The sequence below is a fragment of the Pagrus pagrus genome (assembly GCF_965226575.1).
Source record: "Pagrus pagrus genome assembly, chromosome: 14".
Lineage (NCBI taxonomy): Eukaryota > Metazoa > Chordata > Actinopteri > Spariformes > Sparidae > Pagrus > Pagrus pagrus.
The window spans coordinates 26,805,925-26,827,296 of record NC_140198.1 but is presented as its reverse complement, the minus strand read 5'-3'; the positions used below and the strand labels follow the sequence as shown (position 1 = coordinate 26,827,296).

Genomic DNA, 21,372 nt, shown 5'->3' with positions numbered 1-21,372 from the left:
TTGTAACAATGACTGTTGAAAATACTTTAAATCTTCAGGTAACTCTCCTAATGAATTTCAGATACTAATGGTAGTATATTTATTTTGGTCAAGAATACAATTAGTTTGACAGTTCATTGGGAGAGTTAACATCAGCCACCAGAGGGCAGCAAATTGACTCTATTTGGGTAAAACATTAGCAGTGTACTGCGAGCCAACAGAGTCTATCAGACCTTCAGATTATCCTGTTATAATTATCTTATTTGTTAAACATCATGAAACTTGAGCTCTGGATTCTAATTAATTAAGTGGAGAGTAAAACTGGTATAATGTTGCATCTAAAGAAGCAGAGCCACAGACAGGGAGCAGGAAGGGTCAGATAAATCTCATAGATGAAGAACTTGTAGTCAAGATAAGTTGTTGGGGAAATAAAGTGCAAGAATCACTTCATTTTTATTTTTAGATGTATGACTAAACCTTCCAGTGATTTTCTATTTGTTGCCTCAGGTTGTCCAGTTATGTTCAATATTGTATTATGTATTACAGTTACGATGTCAAATGATGACCCTGGACAGTGTTTTTATTATCTACTAATACTCACTGACAATAATGGATGACGGGACATTACAGGGTCTAAACTTGAATACGACAGAGTGGAAAGTGTGGAGCTCGTCTCTGTTTTTCACATTTTCATATATATGAAATATATATATATGAAATATCATGTGTGTATATATATATATATATATATATATATATATATACTGTATATATACATATATATAATGCAACGTTTTCGAACCGTGTTGTTAATTTGAATAAATCCAGTAGATGTGATGTTTACTACAGGAGACAAAATAACTCATTTGTAATGCATTACTTTTGTGTATAATACTTGAATAATAAATACCTCAAAAACCCATGTGTTAATGTAGAAGTTAACCCTTAATTTTATTAAGTTACTTCATTTATTTACATTGACTCAATATGACAGAAAAGCTTTGCATTAAATGTGACAATTAACATTGAACCTATATAATAAAATTAGATGGAAAATGTAGATGTAATTAACATACATTAGTCAGTTTTAGAGGAAAAATATGAATGTATGTTGTTGTCACCTAATAATTGTTCAACAGTTACCAGGTTTTCCTTCGGGTTTCTTTACTCATTTGGCACTTTTTTGCCCTGAGACAACAGCATTTATTCTTAATTTTTTTAAAATAATTTATCATAAGACATAAATCATCCAAAGAATCAAGTAAAATATCATGTCCCCCCAAAAAAACATCATTCATGCTGTAGAATGAACCCTGCCCACATCTCTATGTGCAGCTGATTGTGCTCGTCTTCTCTCTACAGCTCAATAATCATGTTACCTGCTGAAGTGCAAAGACAAAAAGAAGCACATGCACACACGGTAAGGGTAGAATGTTTATTAGAATTTGCGATTAGCGATGTAACATTCACCTACATGGCGCAAAGGAAGTCATAAATATGCTAATATGCAAGTATGCACACCTTTATTGAAATGAGCTCATCTCATCAGGGCCTGATATATCCAAGGAAAACTCAGTGATACACCTCCATGTGGCTGAACGGGGTGGAATGCACAGAAGCCTGTCGCTCTGATGACACGGTAAATGAAAGTAGAAAATCAGCAACAGAGTTCATATCAAATATTTAAATAGAAATTAAAACGAATTTCAAAAAAGTCAGAAGAGCACTGGATGTCCAGATAGTGAAGCATAAAAGAAGAGAAAAACAAAGCTCTGTAATGCACTGCACTGCACCCGTAATAGTCGTGTGTTTCTTCTCATTCACATGGAGCTACAGTACTAAGTTGGCAGAAAAAGGTGCATGGCTTTTGTATTCAAATGAATCACTGGTTTCATCTGAAACTATACAGGGAGATGCTCATGTGTGGATGCAGTATGGCATGTCATTTATTTTACAGTGTAGTCCTTATGAATCAACGAATAAGACAATCAACAGAACTCAGTGGTTAAAAGGTCAGTTTATGTAGAAGTGTCAAAACTTGGCAACATTGAAATTCTGTTAGAGGAAACGAAGAAAAGTAAAAAAAAAAAAAGAAACTATAAAGTAAAGAAATGAAGGAAACAAAATCAATGATAACACTGTATCCCTGTACCATAGTGGTGTTGTGATAGTTAATAGCATGTCATGCTCCATTAGTGAAGTCCTTTAAAAGTGGGATTGGCTTCCCACTTAACTATTCAGATGGCGGCCATTTTGGGCGTGGCCCGAGCTTAATGTGCAGGATGGGAGACGGTGAGCTCAGCGAAAGGCAGTAGTCATAGTTGAGGTGATACAATAATGTCGATGGTGAGGATCCATGGTTGATAATGGTAAAAGAGGGGAGGTCATGCAGCTTGGGCCAGAGGCGAGGAGGGTTGGAAAAGCCCTCGGGGGAAGAATTCTCCGTTACACTGCGGCCCCTGGCCAGGCGGTGCTTTAGGTAGGACACAGGACTAGAGAGGGAAAACAGTGGATAATCATGTTAGGATAATAAAGTTACTTCTGTGCAGTGATCCTCGTAGCAAAATGAGGAAGTTCAATTTTGCAGTAACTGAATTTACTAGATAATATTCCAATCAGAGAATCACACTGTAATCTTCACTGTGGTGACTGTGTTGTCCTGTACAGTGTGGCGGGCTACACGTGTCAATAAGATAAGGAAACTTTAGAATAAGCTGACTGTTTCTTCACCAATCGCTTCGTAGAAATACTCAAACTTGTGTTGTTGTGTTTACCTTTCAATATGTAGTCAGTTAGCAGTGTAGGCACCTTCTCACTGTCCTCCTTCATGGCATAAAGAACTAGGGGGAAGAAGTAAAGTCTATCAGCTCGGTGAATACACATACATTTTCTCAGCCGGTAATTATTATTTGCATTTGGTACACATGTTCAGGGCCGGATACGTACTTTTTGTGAGCATCTGCAGGTCTTCAACAGATGGGGGGGTGCCTTTCTTCTCATATGGAATAACTGTGTTTAGATACTGAAAAGAGAGTGAAGATTCAGAGGAGTCAATGCCATACTGGGATATTTAACATTTAACATGTATTGATCAGACATTTTACGTGCTCGGAGCTTTCTTTCATTGACACAGCACATAATCTGAGAGAATTCAAAGTGATAGTTTTGGGAAAAACACTCATTCACTTTCTTGTCAAGAGTTAGAAGAAAAGATTGATATCACTCTCACATCTGTCTGTTAAATATGAAGTCAGAGCAAGAAGACGGTTAGTTCAGTTTAGCTTTAAGACTTAAACATGGTAACAGCTCTGTCTGTTAACATTTCACTTCCAAGATTAGTCACAGAAATCCAAAGGGAATAAGTGCTTTCCTGAAATGTTGAATAATTCCTTCAAAAGTTAGTGACTGTCATTCTGCACACTGCAAACAATTAAAGGAACAGTTCAGCCAACATTCATTGTGATATTATACTCACCCCTATGCTGATGGAAAGTCAGGTGAAGTGTCATAGTGTGTTTCCAATCAGGGTGTAAATAGCATCTTTTCAAGTCAATTTTAGATCTCTGGGCTTTCCTGAGACTTGGATTATGCCTGATAAGATGTATGGAGACATTTTATGATGTTTTTTTTTTGTTGTTTCTTTAAGTCAACAGCTACTTCAGCTGTTAAGCAGAATGCTGCAACACTGTTTTGCTGTGAAGCTCCAGAAATGTTTTGTGGACTATAAAACTTCACCCAACTTTCCATCAGCATGGGGGTGAGTAGATAAAGACTGAATTTTCAGTTTTGGGTGAACTGTCCCTTTAAGCCTTCAGCACTGACTGAAAGGCTAAAGGTACAGTCTGGGCTCTGAATGTAAATACAAGGGTAACTCTGACACCAAAATGCAAATTACAGTATTAGAATCTGCTGTCGTTCCCACGCTCATTGCCAGATCCTGGATTACACAGACAAACTAAATGTTTTCTCAAAGGTTTGTTTACATCCAGTAATGCCTGCAAAATCTGTAGCAAAACAGACCTATAAACATTTTCAACTGTGATCAGCTGGGAAGAACACAATGCTGATTCATTTAAAAGTTAACCTTAATCGTCAGTCTGCCTGTAATTTATATGGACAAAAAGCATGGACATTTCTTGCAGTGTACCATAGCATATTGCTTACACTATCAACAGAGATCAAATTACACACAGCAGGCTGATCATCGCTGTGTGACCTCAACTGAGGCACTGGTATAAATATAAGCAGTGCGGCCAGTGCAGCTGCACTGGGGCCCGTGGCCTGACAGGGCCCGTGGCCTGACAGGGCCCGTGGCCTGGGCCGCCACCACACAGCTGACGTGGGCTGTAAATCAGTTATGCCACGACTGTAACACACATGACAAAGCATCAAGAGTAGTAACCTCACTTCATCCAATTAGTATTACCACAGCAGTAAAAGCACCTGCCATGAGTCATGTCTGTCATAGTTGCTATCACATTACAAGTCAATGTCACAGTAAAACACATTTTGTGCTGTCAATATGATACATGTACATATTGTATAGACACAGATATGTTTATGATGAACAATTTAACCTAATTCAATTAAATACCTTTATCATACGCAGTGATTGCTGCCAGATGTCTATTTTATCATGTGACAGCTGTATGTGCAGCAGCAAATAGCAAATCACAGCAAATGTAACTGTATCTAAGTGCAGCTGTGTCACTCCTGAACTGTTTTTAAAACATTTGACCTGAACTCACCTGTTTGTCACTCCCTGTGCTCCCAAACGTCTGTCTGATGCCTGTCTGCAGGATGTTAGAGAGACCCTCCATGCTGAAACGCTGCAGGTCACAACCAGGAGACACACACACACACACACACACACACACACACACACACACACAGACCATTATTACAAGCTAGTGGTCATCTGTTTCATGATCAAACTGCAGGATTGTCTGAAATCTGATGAAGAGTCACTTTTACCCAAGTACAATAGAGAGCTTCAGACCTCATACAAACCAGTCTGTTTATATGGCATCTGTATGATTCAGCCATCTGTACATTCATACTACTTCACCGACTCAGCCTCAGTCACCAGATAAAAACACTGCTACAGTTTTGTATGAAGGGAAAATCCATTAGATTATTTCTCTGTTACTGGACAGGAGCAAACTGGACTGGGCTGTTATTGTATGAAGATGATGGGTCACTTCCACTTTAGGATCTTTCCTGGAAGACACATTCGAAGCTAATGGACCTGAGATCCATTATGCTAACAGGCCTAAGGAGGGGAGAGGGAGGGCTGTCAGGAACTGTGGTTTCACCTTTCTCTCATTTACATTGGAAGGATTAAAGTTGTACATTTATAGGAAATTATATTAGTTGCCAGATCTACCAAGGCTTTGGTGGACTAGGGTGGGAGGATGTCTCACGAAAATGTGATGCAGTATAGGCCTCGACTGATTATGGGTCGGGCCGATTATATGGGCTGATATTCACAGTTTTTCCGATTATCTGTATCAGCATTTTTTCGTGTTGGATTGCCAATAAAATAAATATATTTAAAAACGAAGTATTTGAAAATGCAGCTCTGATGAAGCATCCTTTCTCTGTTAGTGGTCCCCTAAACGCTATCTGCTGTCACGAGTAACAGTCGATCACTGTAATCTGAATTTGCAAAGTAACTAGGAACTAAAGTTATCGAATAAATGAAGTGAAGAAGTGGCAGAAAATGGAAATAATGAAGCAAAGTACTTCAAAATTGTACATCAGTACAGTACTTGAGTAAATTGTAGTTGATTACATTCCACCACTGGTTATTCTCAACTTCGACACTAAGATTTTATTTTTCCTGTTAATGTACAGTATATCAGCTCCAATTATCGGTTATCGGTCTCCTGGATTACTGAAACTCTTTGTTTTTGTTGTTTTGGTATCGGCCCTGAAAAAAACATATCGGTCGACCCCTAATACGGTGTCATAAAGGCTGCCCTACATGCTGACAATTGAGTTGGCCTATTATTATAATATACCACAATAAACATTATAAAACATTATTTTAAACAATTAATCATTTTAATCTCAACCAGGGTTTGGGACTGTTTCAGCATAAACTCTCTGGCCTATCACATGCAGCTGGTGCCCCTTTCATTTCAAAAAAATTAAAATCAAACTTCAACTTGACCATTAATGAAGTGTAAAATCACCACAGGCTGCAGTTTAACTCAGTGACATCCATATTAACACCACCTCCACCTCCACCTTCTCCATCCGTCTCTCTGTCTCTCTGGTTGTGTTGCTGTGTACTGTACCTTGAGTATATTTTGTCTTATCTCCTTTTTGTTCATCATAAATGTGTTCATTGCCTCCAAATGCATTAATAATTAATGAGAGTAATCATTTTTCACAGGAGAGTTGGCCAAAGTAAATACTTTGTAATCAAGATGCCCAACTTATTTCTTTGTATTTCTTTTCTGAGCTGCGTGATCTCATAGAAATCCCACTTGTGAACTGTGCCTATGAGTTCTCCCTCAGTGGCAGAGTGTGTCTGCAAGGCAGTACCAGGATCAGTTAAGGAGCCGACTGTGTAATGAGCTGCTTTCTCAGTAAATCAGGCGCTGAATACACACAGATTATGGCTGCAGCACACGTTTGCACAAAGACATTTTCCTAGTAAATCTTGCGCATTGTGGCATAATTACTGTAACTCTGGTGTAGTGACACTGATGAAAGCACACGATTTAAGAACTCTTGTGTGAAGAGGGCTAAGTTACAGCACACTCATGTGATGTAAATAATTAAAAGGTGTGTAAAACATTCAAGAGTGACCCCCCTCCCTGCTTCTTACCTTGACAGGCATGGTGCCGGTCTTCTCCGTGGGGCCTGTATTCGCTGCGTTCACAGTTACCATCCCTCCCCCCTGCAGGCTCAGGGCCTTGTCCCGGCGCCGGCGTTTGCTGCTGTCTCGTTGCTCCTTCTGCCTGTTCTGCACCTCCATCAGGGCCGTGATGAACGTGTTCTTCACCTCCTTCTCAAACTCCAGCTCTTCACGCCGAGCCAGCTGGTTGACCAGCTCCTCTGAGTACTCTCGGATGGCCGCCTCCACCCGTTGCAGCAGTTCAACAAGCGCTGAGCTGGGCATCAGGCTCAGGCCTGCCGAACAGTTTGAAGGGGGAGAGAGGGACAGTTGGGTTGTGTTTTGTGCAAAAGTATTGTTTCATACACAGGGATTCAGTCAGAATGCTAAAACATGCAGTAGGTATACCAACTGTGTGAATATGAGTACTGTAACATCAGTGGAGCTAATATTTACACACAGATTCATTTGAATAGATTATAGGCACGATGAGGTGACAGTATGCAGTGTTTCATTGGGAAAAGGCAAATATTAGAGAAAAAGACACATGCTTTTGTGTAGCATAAACTATAATAAGACAGTGTTTAGTCCTGGTCCTGGGAGCCCCCTGCCCTGCATGCTTTAGATGTTTCCCTGCCACAACACACCTGATTCAAAAAAACATCTAAGGGCAGGGCAGGAGGCTCCCAGGACCAGGAACCAGGGACACTCATATAAACAATCATCTCACAACCACTTGGATTCTACTCATGACCAACTAGAGGAGGAGAATCACTGACAAGATTTTCATCAATGCATAAGTGATGACCCAAAAATAAGACTGAATATGAGAGTAAAAATCTTGCACATAAGATGGATGTGTCCCTGACCGTGGTGTCCACGCACTCATCATAACTGGCCTTCTTGTTGGATCTAATATAAATAGAGATGATGGAGGGTCTCACCTTTGGTATTTTATTGATGTTTAGTGACATGCTTCAAGGAGAAATACTAATTGTAACCTAACTTTGGCCAGATTTTTTAATTTTTTTTTGACATTAGCAAGTCTGCGAGGAAAAATGTTTTGACAGGAATGTATCTGTTCACATCGCAGGCCAGCTGTGATACTACTTCTACAACTGCTCCCCATGTGTCTATGAAGCTGCATTAATTAAAAAAAGTAACATGAATTATGTTCAGTTTTACCTTCATAGGAGCAGTTGTTATTGGAGGCCTGTGACAGCTGCCTGATCTCCTCCAGCAAGGAGGGGTTATTCCTGGAGGAGCAGTGACTGCTCTCCTCTTCATCCTCTTCCTCAGTTTCGCCGGGATCCGGAGAGTTCTCCATCATCTCGACTATCTCCTCAATGACCTTGAAGAGAGAAAAAGGGAGAGAGTAAGAGGGTTACATAGATGGAAGGATATAAGGAAATGAGTGGATGGACGGGAAAGAGATTAGGAGACAGGGTAAGTAAACACACATCCATAACTGTCCATTTGTCAGTAGAGTGTGGCCACTAAAACACCAGCAGCCTCTTTTATAAGTGAACATATCATACTCTAATACATTATTGATGTCTACACAGCCTTCAGCAATGTAAAGCAGCAGCAGAATTGGATTTCAGCAGGCGTCTATCGAAACTCTTGTACCAGCACGATATAAGAGCAGTCCAGCACTCCATGCTGTCATACATGACCTAAGCCTTCCCCAAAACAGTACGCAAAACAAACAAAGCAGACAAAAAAAAAGACTACACAAACACTTAGGTGGACCTTTGAAGGCAATACATACACATGTAACCACATTGTTAATCCATGTATGGATTACTTTACCTTGGTGGACAGTATTGTATCTATGCCACATTTAGCAACGCAAATACTGTCTCTGGGGTTCCTCAGGGGTCAATGCTTGGTCCTTTACTCTTTTCAATCTAACTCACTGATGATACAATGTATTATCAATAAATGAAAAGAAAAAAGATTTGATTTATAGATCTGATTTGACAATATTTCAGCAACCTGTCAATTCAGGAGCATTGTCAAGACTTGATCATTTCTTTCATTCTGTGAGGGACCATTTTACATGCCTTGGTCTCCAGTCATCTAGATTACCTGAACACCTAATCACCAGATCGCCACAGAAATCAATTAACTACCTCCATTTCCAGATCTAGAAAATGTAAGCACATTTTCCCCACTCTGGCATCTCTGCACTGTTTGTCATGAAGGCACTGCTAGGCCTTGACCCATTTATAGTCTGGGCTTTTTCATTCTTTACACCCCTACTTGTAGTCTGTGGTCTGCCAACCAATGAAAAAGAAAGAGCCCGAATAGAAAAGGCACTACTTGCCAACAATTACAAGAAGATTATGGTAACTCCTACAAACAAAATTGTAAACATGCATTAGTTTGAAAATAGGAAGGTAAAAGCTGAAAAGGACCCATGCACCACTCTGAGATGACTCTAATGTTACACCCTGCTTTCTTTAATTATTATCAAAAGCAAAAAAGACTGCTGTTTGATCTGAAACACACACACACACACACACACACACACACACACGCACACACACACATACACACACACACGCACACACACACACACACACACACACACACCTGATCAGCTGTGATAAGAGGCTCTTCATTCAGGCAGTTGGCATTGTCATTCTTCTCATTCATCTCCTCCTCCTCTTTTTCGTGGATCTGCAAAATGTGAGAGGTATACAGTATATCTTACTAAGAAAAGAAGGCAAGAGTAAAAACTGTCTATCTGGATTAGGATAATATACTCAATCCCCAGTATTTTTCTCAAGCAACTGGATCAGTGCCAGAGAGAGATCAGTCTGGGATTGCACTCATTTTAAAGTCTCATGCTTAAATGTTTAAAGGTTTTACATTATTTAGTATCCCTTAAAAAGAGTAAATTACTATTCCATTTGTAAACATGCTTTAATAGTTTATGCCTTATTTATTTATTTATTTATTGTCGATATTTGACTTCCATACGGATAGTGAATTAATTATAACTTAAAGAAATCTTTCACACATAGGAATGACAGTGTCGGTTTTTTAATGGATCAAGACATTCATGACTCCCAGAGGATAAACCCAAATGATTTTGGTAAATGCCTGCCTTTTCTCTAGCAACATGAGCCGGTTGTTTTCACTTTGTGAAACATCTCAAAATCTACTACATGAATTAGTACAAAATCGTGTACAAACATTAATGGTTACCAGCAGCCGTATCCTAATGATTCTGGTAAATGTCTGACTTTTCCTCTTGCACCAGCATTTACATTTTAGGTTTTCTGTGAAATCTCCACAACTATTAGATTAATTTTCATGAAATGTGGTACCAACATTCACATCCCTCTCAGAGTTGTCATCACAATTCCCTATGAATCTTAATGGTGATCTCCTATGAACTAAAACCTGCAAAATCTTCCCATCAGCCTCGTCTGTTCCTTGCGGTTAGCAGTAATTAGTTAATGTTAGCATGCAATAATGCTAAGCTAAGATGGTGAAAATGGTAAACAATACACCTGCTAAATGTTACATGTGATCATGGTAGCATGCTTGCATTAGCATTTAGCTCCAGGCACTGCTGTGCCAAACCATAGGAAGCTGCTAACATGGCAGTAGACTCTTATTATAGTGTTTATACAGCAGAACACTGAGACAGTCCAGCCCCGACACCAAAGCATGACTCGATCCACGGACAGCATGTAAGCATGTGTTAGCCTCGGCCAGGTGCGGAAAAATACATGTGTGTATGAAGTTGCAGTACCAGCAGGGGGCGATAACGATTACGTAGAACTGGGTAGAATTAGCAGATAAGGGCAATGTGGCAGAAGAAACAATGAAAAGTATGCACTTATACAACAGAAAAAAGGAAATATGGTTTATCTGGCTTCTCCAAAAGGGAGCTGCCATTTGTAAAAATATTTACTGGTGGCCCGTTTTGGTACTCGACCCTTTAAAATTAGAGTAATAGCAACAACTGGACTGAGGGCAGAGTCCAGCTGAAGATGAACCACCCTCTCCCTCTGGGGAATAAACGTCTGTTCTGGCCCTGACCTCGACTGCTAAGTGCCTGCTGTCCAGTTGTATGCGACAGCCAATTAAGGGTGGGGAGGAAGACCTCTGCTGAACGTTAGACCAGTCAGGGTTGGTCAAGCATGTCTTCAAGTGTCAGCATGGGATTAAGCCTCAGAAAGAATGAACCAGTTAGCTACTCAGCTTGGCTTGTCAAAATGAAAAATGATTGCATGGTGTACTTCCATTTACAGCCATTTAAAACTATAAGAGCAGTATCTTATTTTCTCCCTTAACGAGTGGGACAGACATTGGTCAACTTTAATCAACCATTTGTAGCCAGCAGAAACACACATACAGTACAGACAACATATCCCTGCTCATCTCTAAAAAAGAAATAAGGAAGAAAGTGACTATGAGAGCCATTTTCTGGGGTTGTGAGCATGTTTTCTGGGTCAGACCTCTGAAGTTGTTTTGATATAACTGTGCTCATTTGAGCATAAAATGGGTAAATAAACATTACAGTAGATCACACAATCAGTATTTCATTTGTGATTGATGCACTTCCACTTAATACCAAACTGTGCAGGACGTTAGATAAAATAACAATAGTTTGTACAGCCACGGTAGTAAACTACTCCAAAAGACATGTGAAGCAAATCTAAACCAAGTACAAGATAATAAAGACAGAACAAGGAATAAATAGGAATGGGGGGCTAATATAAATAAGAACAAGATTTTAAAAAACCTGTTGTCTGAAAAATCATACAAAATCCAAGCTCTCCAAATAAAAAGGAGAAAGACTGGTTGTTTATTGTTTAAAAGATCTAATAGCACATTGATCTAAACAGAAAGAGGTGGAATGACATGTACCTCTTGGTCAGAAAGATTGCCGTTATGTCCCTCTGAGGCGGGGGCGTCCCAGGTGGAGATGTAGTTGTCCGTTAGAGCATCCCACACACTGCAGAACAACACAGAGACACATACATGTACACATGTAAGCTGGGTGAACCTTCAAGGACCACAACAAAATATCAAAAACAAGCATAAAAGCATCATTTTGGCCCTAGCTCTTAAGGCGGTTTACTATTTTAAGCTGGTGTTTCCACACACAGTGTAGTTAGACAGTTATATAAGAGCATTAAACTAGAGTTTGTTGTACTCTATCTTCCTGGTTTTAAGGCGATCAACTCAGCCCTGTCTTCAGCAGCCTGCAACTCAGTCAATATTTCAATGTGGCAAGTCAATAATGGTGGTCAATATGTGTAGCTGGAGGCTGCAGAGAAACAATGCACAACAGAAAAAAAAACACAGCTTACTACTCAGTAAAAGGTATCCTTAGCAGAGATTTAGATAAAGCTCCTCACATCATTGTGCCAGTGGTCTCTGACTATACCCCGGTGCAAGCGTCTGTCTGAGGAAGAATGACCTCAAACTGGGAGAGAAGTGTTCTTTGTGTTTTTTCCTCCTCCACTCAGAGGCTGGCCCAGGCACACTGCCCTGCTCCCAGTGGCACAGCCCACACCCGACACACAGTGGACACCATTCAGCTGACAGCTTACCTCACCGTCCCTGCCTGCATGCCATGGCTGCATGCACCAGCACAAAGACAGGGACCAAGTTTGAATACACTTAACCCTGAGACAAAAACTAAGTGTTTTAATTGACTGGGACTAAAATAAAATAGACTTTCAATAGATATTTTTGTGCCAAATGATGATTACACAGAAAAATGATTTGTGTACAAATAATAAATATGATAAACAATCACATTTGCGAACACATACAGCTGTTTTAAACTTCTGTCATTACACTTTAAAGAAAAGAAATACCACCTCTGATTACAAAAAAAATGTGGTAGATTTCAAACTTAGCTAAATTTCAAAACAAAGCTAAATGAGATGACAGAGGTTGTCTGGGACATTAAACGTCATGACGCTGAGCACGGGGACTCATCTACTCAAAGCAAGTGTGTATGGTATAGTGAGAAGCTTAGCGGTGGTGATGTTGAAGTCCTGCGGCTATGACTACGCTTTGACCCAAAGCGTCAGTATTTGATGAGACTCAACTGTCTTTTTCCAGAATCGCCTTCCCTACCTCTAACGTTAGCTTTGCACTTCTGGCGATTGCGTTTACACTTTAAAAATCATAAAAGTGGTTATAAAATAGTGATTATCTTGCTGAACAAAACATATAGCAGAAGTAAGTATCACAGAGCTTATTTTCTGCAATAATCCAAAAATCCAGTTGAAAAATCCTAAAGGTTTTTTATTGATGCTAACTTCAGGGGAAGGATACAAAAATATGTCATCACTACAACACCTTTTTAGCTTACCTTATCTTATCTTATTATATCTTAGCTTAGCTTATCTTAGCATAATGACAGGAAATGGTGGGAAACAGCTAGCTTGACTCTGTCCAAAGGTAAAACCTGTTGCCCCTCTGCAGTGGCTCCCTGTGGCTTTGACATTTTACATGAAAATTAATAATATAAATATATATTTTTTTGTATCATCATCACTGTTTTAGGCCTACAGTGATTCTTATATTCTCCGACAGTAAAAATGTGCAGCCTACACACATAATTGTATCTGTTCTATCAAGTTGCGATTAATTGAATGATCTTGAGTTAATATCATTGTGTTTTATGCTCAAGCCTGAGGGTTGATCACTGTATGTGGCTGAGGATAAAAAAAGAAGAATTAACTCGCACTGGAACGGACTAAAATACAATTTAAACTGTCTTGTGTTTTTTTTGCCTTTTTTCACTTTTACTGTTTTTAAACCTAGGCTGCTGCTATGTGTTTTATTTATCATCAAATTAGGCTACTTTTTTTATTTACACATCTTCACAAACACAGGGAGGACTTAAATAGGTCTGTATATACAGTTCTGTATTGCTCCTCTATTTCTATTCAGGTTAGTTCTTTTGTTTCATAAATGCACCAAAACGTGGCATCATTGAAATGGAAATGCAAAGTTCAAGTACTTTACACTGTAAGCATGAGTAGCCCCCTGCAGAGTTGCCACATCATGTGAAAATATAAATGAATGCTCATTTAGGCCTATAAATAATTTTGATAGGCTAATTTAGATTTGCTAGGCTGCATTACCTTAATTATATTTGTGGCTCCAGACAGATTGTTTCGGCGAGGGACAGAGCAAAAATGTCTCGTTTGATTGTAAAGGTTGCTGACCCCTGGTATAAACAAATGCTTACCAGAACCAACCGACCATGTCTGGTTGTATCTTGTTTGTTTAGCCTGCTCCATACAAAAACTGAAGTGTAAACATGAAAATGTGTTGTTTACAGGTTCTTATGCAAGACTAACTTCTTGGCAGAAGGGTGTCCTGGTAAGCAGGCCTTATTTCCTTTGGACAGATCAAGGCTAACTCTTCCCTCTGTTTGAAGTCTTAATGCTAAGCTAAGCTAACAGGCTGCTGGCTGTTGCTTTATATACTGTGTAAAAGACACTAGTGAAATTGGTCTTCTCATCTAAGTGAGTGTATTTACCCAAATGTCAAACTTTCCCTTTAAATGAATGTGAGCGCTCTATGTAAAATAAAACCCACCTCATTAATATAATCTAATCAGTAATAACCACAGTGCAAACCACAACACGGAACAGCTCATACTGCACGCATAACACAAGGACACGGGTTGGTCGTCTGGCCGGCAGGAACTGGAACTCCGTGTTACAAAGCTGTCCTGCTGTGTTTGTTGGCCCGCAGCCACTGAAGAGAAATCATTCTGTTTAATATTCTACTTCTGCATTAGCTTGTCGCTCTCACTCATATCTGCCTCTTTAATCAGGCAACTGCAGGGATTAGACCAACATGTATGACAGACTGTTTTCAACCAAACTGCAGCTTTACTAACAGTACTTCATGATTATTTCTGCGGGTCTGTAAGACTCTTCAGTTTTACATGAGTCACTTTATATGTGTCCTATACAGCACACAAGATCCTGAGCGTTATGAAAGAGTGGCGTCGTAGTTTCTATTAATAGTTCTCTATGTTTAACTGCCACTAAGGTGAATAAATATCCAGTCACTTGATTTGAAATCACAGCATGGATTGTTGCAAGAATTGGCATGAAATGAGGAGGAGGAACAATAAGACGTTGTTAATGAGGCAAAAACTACAGAAGGGGTGGGGAACAGTGTGTTTATCTGACCATATCTATACTAGTTTCCGTATCTGTGCCACAACAAATCAGTGTATGGCATCAGGCTCATGTCCTGGTCGTAACACGCAGATCAGTGTATTACTGCAGGACTCACATCCACCCACAGCTCTGTGGTCTGGGGCCAATAATGAGTCAAAGCTTTACAGACTCGTTTTAACAGCAATTTAAGGCTGTTTGAAAAATCATGTGATTCCTCTCCAAAAACTCTCCTCTCACACCTACAGTCAGACTATTTTTAGCACAATTCATATCCACACAGTGTGAGGACGTGTGTGTTTTCCGCCTCAGAGCCTCCTAGAAAAGGGAGGAGGGTCTGGCAGTCAGCTGGTGGAGAAGCAGAGACAGACCAGTAGAGCCAACTGAGGCGAACAACACTGCACATTGAATAATTCAGCACGCAGTCTGACTGTGGTGCTGGGGAGGGTGGGGTCAAGCCGCTGATTGACTGGTTGTTTGGGATGTTGTGGTGTGTGCGTGTGGAAATATTTTGGCTATAGTCATATGTGACGTACTGGCCTGCTGAGCCACTGTTTGGGCCTTTAGAACAGGCTGTGAGTGACATTAATGGCAGCATCATGACATAAAGCCCAGAAGGAAAAACATCTATTTTATGTGTGCTGGGAGAATCTTATTATCATATTTTATGTAGTTTTTCATTATTATTTGATTTTTATCACTTTATTATGTTCTTGATGGCTTAGCAGTACATCACAGAGCCCAAATGCAACCAAATGTCAAGTATTCAAATAAAATGCAGTAAACAAACATAAGAAGCTCAGTTATCTGTTAGCCAAAGACTGAGTTCCTGAGATGATTTCAGATACTGGCATCCTTGTGACATACTCTAGGTTGCTGTTATAATGTGAAGTTATTTCTATCTAGCATTTTGATGCAAAAAATAGTTGATGGATTATAAGTGCTGTAAGTGCTAGTTTATGTATGTCAATTAAAAGACTAGACAATATCAGATCCATTAAAGGTGTAGTTTGTACAAATGTGGCCAGATTCAAAGGTAGTTCCAAAAATATACACAAAACTGGCACCAAGATGTTCGCCAGAAGTGGATCACGAATAGTTGATAGTTAATAGTTGAACCTCTATGAGTGACCTGTAGGTCCAGTTGGCTTAAGTTGATTTATAAAATATTCTTGAATGCCATTAAAAAATGTTAAAACAAATATTTGGTATTTTTCTAATTTTGATTAGTGAAACTGGTCTTTAATGATTACATGCAGCTAGCGAGCTGGCTTGTAACGTTGTATTACACACTAGTTCATCTGGGGGCCACTTTTTAACGTCTTTAATCCAACTGCCCATGCTGCTGTCACTGCCAGCAGGCAGCGGTGACACAAGACGGCATAACACACAAACTGCTCATCAAATTCTCCTATAGAAACCGACAGCTGCTGCTCTTTGCTAGCTATCCTTGGCTGTTGTTAGAGTTAGATAATTAACTCATGGCTCAGTTAGCTGAGGAGTCAGTGGCCCTAGAGTATTTTATTTCTTGAAATTTTGTGAATTTATTTTGTTCTTATACTACACTAAAAGCTGATAGAGCAAACTTAGCATACTTGCCACTAGCAGATAGCGCTGTGTCCCAGCTGAAACACGTGGTATTATGGAACAGGATGGGCTGGGGCTAGTTAGCTAGCTAGTTGTTTAGCATGCTAACTTCAGCACATATCTCTGCATCACAATAAATAGACATCTTTGACATACTGTAACGTCAACACTGTTGTTTCTCACATTCTGTTGATGATACAAGTACATTTTTTATTTATGTTTTAAACCAAGATTCTCTAATTGTGAAAATACATATTTATAGGCTCCTGAAAGATGGCTGAAAGCCCCAGAATATTTCCAGTAAATGGACCTTTTCCTATGAAACTTTGTCAAATTTTAGACAGTAACTGTAACTGTGGTCACTCACTCTTCGTCCTGCAGCCTCTCCTCATCCTCCTGGCTGTGTGACTGGTTGCGTATGGGCGCCAGGACCTCCGTCTTGGTGTTGTAATTGTGGAAGCAGACATTGAGCTTCTCGTCGAATTCGTTGACCAGGTCCTCCATCGACTTGAAGCTCATCATCTCAGAGAAGTTCTCCAGCTCTGAGAAGTCCTCGCGGGTGATGGAGGCCAGGGGGACAGTAGTGGTGGTGGAGTAAGAGGAGTGGTTGAGTGCTGGGTGGTCCAGCTCATCCATGTGGCATGGCCGGAGGTCATCGAACTCCTCATCCAAACACACAAGAGGGGCTTCCATGATGTCCCCTGTCTGTTGGTCTCTTAGCCCTGTACAAATAGAGTGGTGGTGATATAGTGTTTAATGCATTGAGTTTGCTAAATCAGCACAATGTTTTAAGTTTCATCAGCATGTCTTTAATGAGGCAAGGCTACTGCTGCAGCAATGTGTTTAAGAGAAAGACAAGATGAGACGAAGCACAGAAGTCTGTATCCGTCCCCATCTGGTAGATTGACCAATATCCCAGAAGGATTTATCTGGCACCTCCTAAATCATGCCTGCTTCAACTCATGTGGAATGGCACCATGTTGTCTAGACAAAGAGGAGATGGAGGTAAATGTGCCAGAAGGGGACCAGGTCCCAAAGGGAACCCAACCAGTTGGCGTTACTGGTAAACCGCAGTTAATTAAGTACCTCTAATGGGATTTACCTGATGAGGTTTCCAAGATTCTGGGACATGAAATTACAGGAACATTAAAGCATATATTATTTATAGCGCTTTCTTAAAGGGTTTTGGGCTAAATATATATACGTTTCAAAATGTTTTCCTCACTTAATTGTGGCAGAAAATTTTAAAGCTGCTCTGAGAGTGATTCTGATTTAACAAGAAGGACTCATCTTCCAGTCTAAATCTATGTTTATCAAGTTGTAAAAATTACTTCCAAGAGTCTCGCTTGTGTATTTAGTCAAGATGGTCTAATAAGACAGCTTGGCACAGTACTATTAATAAGAATTCTGTTACACCTTGGTGCTTACAGGATACGGTATATTGAAGTGTTCCAATCAAGATCATTCAAGCAAAATTCAATGGAATTATGTCCAATTTACCATCAGTTTGTTCTATGTCACAGAAAGATTTGAAGACCTATAAAGACATCATTCTCCATTTCTTCTTTTTAATTATTAAATGGTGGGCAGGCTTTTTCTTTGCCACAGTGGAGTAACAAATGAGTTCATACGCTCATAGATATATTTAAAGAGGTGACCTCATACATTTGTACATTCCAAGATCTTAAAAGTTATTTCAATCTACTGGGTCCTCCTTTGTATCTCTAGCTACAGTTAAGGGCTTCACTGTTACAGCATGTTGGCAGAATGAATTACTAGTCAAATACATTTTTAAAAAGAAACAGCATTTCTATTACTTCTTACAAACAGTTAACACTAGGGACAGTTTGGGGTAATGATGTACTACCATCTTTTAAGACTTAAATTAATTGGAGTTTGGAAAAGCATTCAACCTTCTACTATCAACTGCTTCATTATAAATATGTCCACAGTGTATTCTTCCCCTCTGATCACAGATGAAGTTGTTGGTGTCTCCATATTGAGTTGTGGTCCAATGGTACAGAGATAGGGTTCGGGAATGTCAATAAGTGTCTATGTTTTGGAGAGCGATAAGTGTGGATACATGTCGTATTATTGGTAAGAATGTTCCTTGTTTGCACACTGCCCTACTCCTGTATCAGGGTTCTCAAGTGGTGTACTGAGGCACACTGGTGTACCACGGGGCAGGTCCAGGTGTGCTGTAGGACTTTGTTACAACCACACATTATTATTGCAAAATACAATTATACAACCATTAATGAATGAGTTTTAAATCAACTATATCAGTACTTTGTATAAAGTGACCTCCCAATACAGAGGCAAATTCTATACCCTAAAAAATCCTTTAAGATCCCTCCAGGGAACCCCAGTTTTTCACCATTCACGCTATTGCCAGGTGGTGGGCGTTATTACAACAAAGGTCATGACTGACGGCCGGTGTGAAGGAGGATGTTAAGGGGGGAAATGTATCCCTTCTTGTGTGGAGCAGATCACCTCATTTTTCATTTTGTCACCTGTCTGGTTTACATTTGTGCATTGCTGCTTTGATGTAGTTTTACAAAGTTTCAAATGAATTCTTGAATCATTTTAATAAATATTTCATGAGTGATATAGTTGTTCATCAAATAGTATCTGGCATTAGTAGATAAAGATGGACATGTACAGAAGGATTGGATAACACTTGTTATAGAGGCTATTTTGCACTGATATATGAAAACAGGTGTGCCTTGAGATTTTGGCTTGCACAAAAAGTTTGAAGTCCACCTTCTTAAATGATGAGTCTTTGTTTTAGGTTTTGATAGATTCTTTGTAGAATGAATCAAATTATGATTCGAGTTCATAGAAATAGCATACATAAGGAAAAGCAGCTCACAGTATCTGTATAAAATAATCCTAATGGTCATTTATACGTGACTGTTATGATAATAGAGTTTGGACCGTACATCCAGTGCATGGAGAAGATAATGTACCAAAGGGCCTTTGTCGGTGATTGTGAAATGAAATCTAATTATATAAATCAGCAGAAGTCAGAGGATGTAAACCTGTAAAGGACTTACTGTAATGCTGCAGTCAGACTTTTAGGAGAAGTTGCCTTAGTCAGGTCGTCAGACGCAGTGTAATTATACTAGTGAGGCCTAAATTTCATCCTTTGTGCCGTGCTGGACCGTGGCCTGGCGTAAGTGGGTGAGTACAGTGGAGTCCATTTAAAAACAAGCTTGTGCAAGCCTCTTCCTCCTCATCACACCACTCAGCAAAGTGCTGCCCCGTCAACAGCCGGATATTGTTTTACAGGATCTCTTCCGCTTTCTCTTTAGCTCTCTGTATCTCCACTCTGTATACAATAAACTGCTTTGTGTTTTGTTTGTTTTTGTTCTTGTTCATCTGCTTCATATTTGCCTTAAAACTTATTTTTAATTGCTTAAGAAAGGACTTCATGCTGAATAAATGCTGGCAGCAGACAAATTAATCACCCCCTCTGTGTGACAGTGACTGACAACTCGTGTCTGACAGTGGATTCCAATTAAGGTCGTTTGCTCTACTCAAATAAGAAGCATGGGCAGGGAAATTAGTGGCTCACTCTAACCTTGCCACAGGGACTCTTTGCAGGAGGCACTGATGCACTGAAAATTTGGCAGGGTGTAAGATCACAAATTCAATTTCCTAATAGCACCTTCCAGACATGCAGTGGCCTTTTATTTACTGCTGGGTTGGTTGAGCAGAATGGATGTGGAAACCTCTGGAAAATTTGTTCTAAAAGGTTTAGGAGGTATAAGATCACAGCATCCACATGAGAGCTGACAGCAGTATGGATGGTGCGAAGGTGTTTGAGATGTGCAGGTATAGAATGTCTGCATAGTGTGTGTCTGGGATGTGTGTCAGCCCTTTTTTATATGTGACCTTCACAGAGAGTGGTGGTAGTCTCAGGTGTGTATAAAGCATGCAGGTATGAAAAGAGCCAATCACAAGAGCTCATCAGAGGTCATTTAATGCAACGGAGCCAATTAACTCATAATATTTTACCATGAGAGAGATGTCCACATCTATAAGACTGAATCAATTCTGTTGCAGATTTTTTAAAGCATTTCATTTTATTTTGTGACCCTAAGCAGGAATGTACTGTAATCATATTTGTATTGAAAATACCTGTCCAACCATTATGATTTTGTCCCACATTAATGTATTTGAAATAGATCCCACATGAAATCAATTTTCAAGACATCGTGGCAGAAATGAAAATCAAGCAAGTGCATGTCATCAGCTCATCAGAGGGAGAAAAAAGAGGAGAGTGGGGGAGGGAGAGAAGAGCAGGGAGCAGAGAGGAAGGAGAGATGGAGAGATGGAGGAAACCATGGTTACAAGGCAAGGATGGAGGGAAGATGATGCACAGCGAGGACCTTAGAGGGGTCAGGACTGGAGGGATGAACAGCAGGATGATGGGTAGAGGAGGAAGACAGATTACCTGCAGTCGATGTGATGCTGTTGTTATGGCTCCGTGTGTAGGCAGGATCTTCTCAGACAAGGAGAATCTGTACCTAAGCCTCCCTCCGCTGCAAAAGCCACCGATGAGCAGCGGCAGTTACATTCATTCCAGAGTGAAAGACGGAGACAGAATCATGGAGGTAAAGATGGCAGCGTGGTGTGAGCTTTGGTCTGTATCCCTTCCCTCACCCGTTAGCCCACAGCCACCCTTATCTGTCCTCCCACAGCCCGTTGTTTTCCAATCAATAGGCAGCCAGCCCAGCTCGCACAGAGCCTGCGCACTGCCCAGCCTGTGAC

At 40.0% G+C, this 21,372-nt stretch overlaps 1 protein-coding gene across 5 annotated transcripts; it reads right to left on the bottom strand.

Annotated features, from left to right (window-relative positions):
* Positions 1-1,400: 1,400 nt before the first annotated feature.
* fez1 (fasciculation and elongation protein zeta 1 (zygin I)) lies at positions 1,401-21,368 on the bottom strand (the record flags this gene model as incomplete). 5 transcript variants are annotated; one of them, XM_084374600.1, is made up of 10 exons in its annotated part: positions 21,056-21,348; positions 16,964-17,318; positions 11,717-11,804; positions 9,425-9,511; positions 8,012-8,177; positions 6,818-7,122; positions 4,728-4,808; positions 2,926-3,001; positions 2,754-2,819; positions 1,401-2,471 (listed from the first exon to the last, which is right to left on the bottom strand). In XM_084374600.1, exons 2-10 carry the CDS (start codon positions 17,287-17,289, stop codon positions 2,455-2,457), a joined length of 1,212 nt encoding a protein of 403 aa, XP_084230726.1. In that variant the 5' UTR covers positions 17,290-17,318; positions 21,056-21,348. The 5 variants fall into 5 exon arrangements, with proteins under 5 accessions (XP_084230726.1, XP_084230727.1, XP_084230728.1 ...); XM_084374601.1 differs by lacking the exon at positions 9,425-9,511 and having other exon boundaries at positions 21,056-21,351; XM_084374602.1 differs by lacking the exons at positions 16,964-17,318; positions 21,056-21,348 and adding an exon at positions 12,211-12,306.
* Positions 21,369-21,372: the final 4 nt, after the last annotated feature.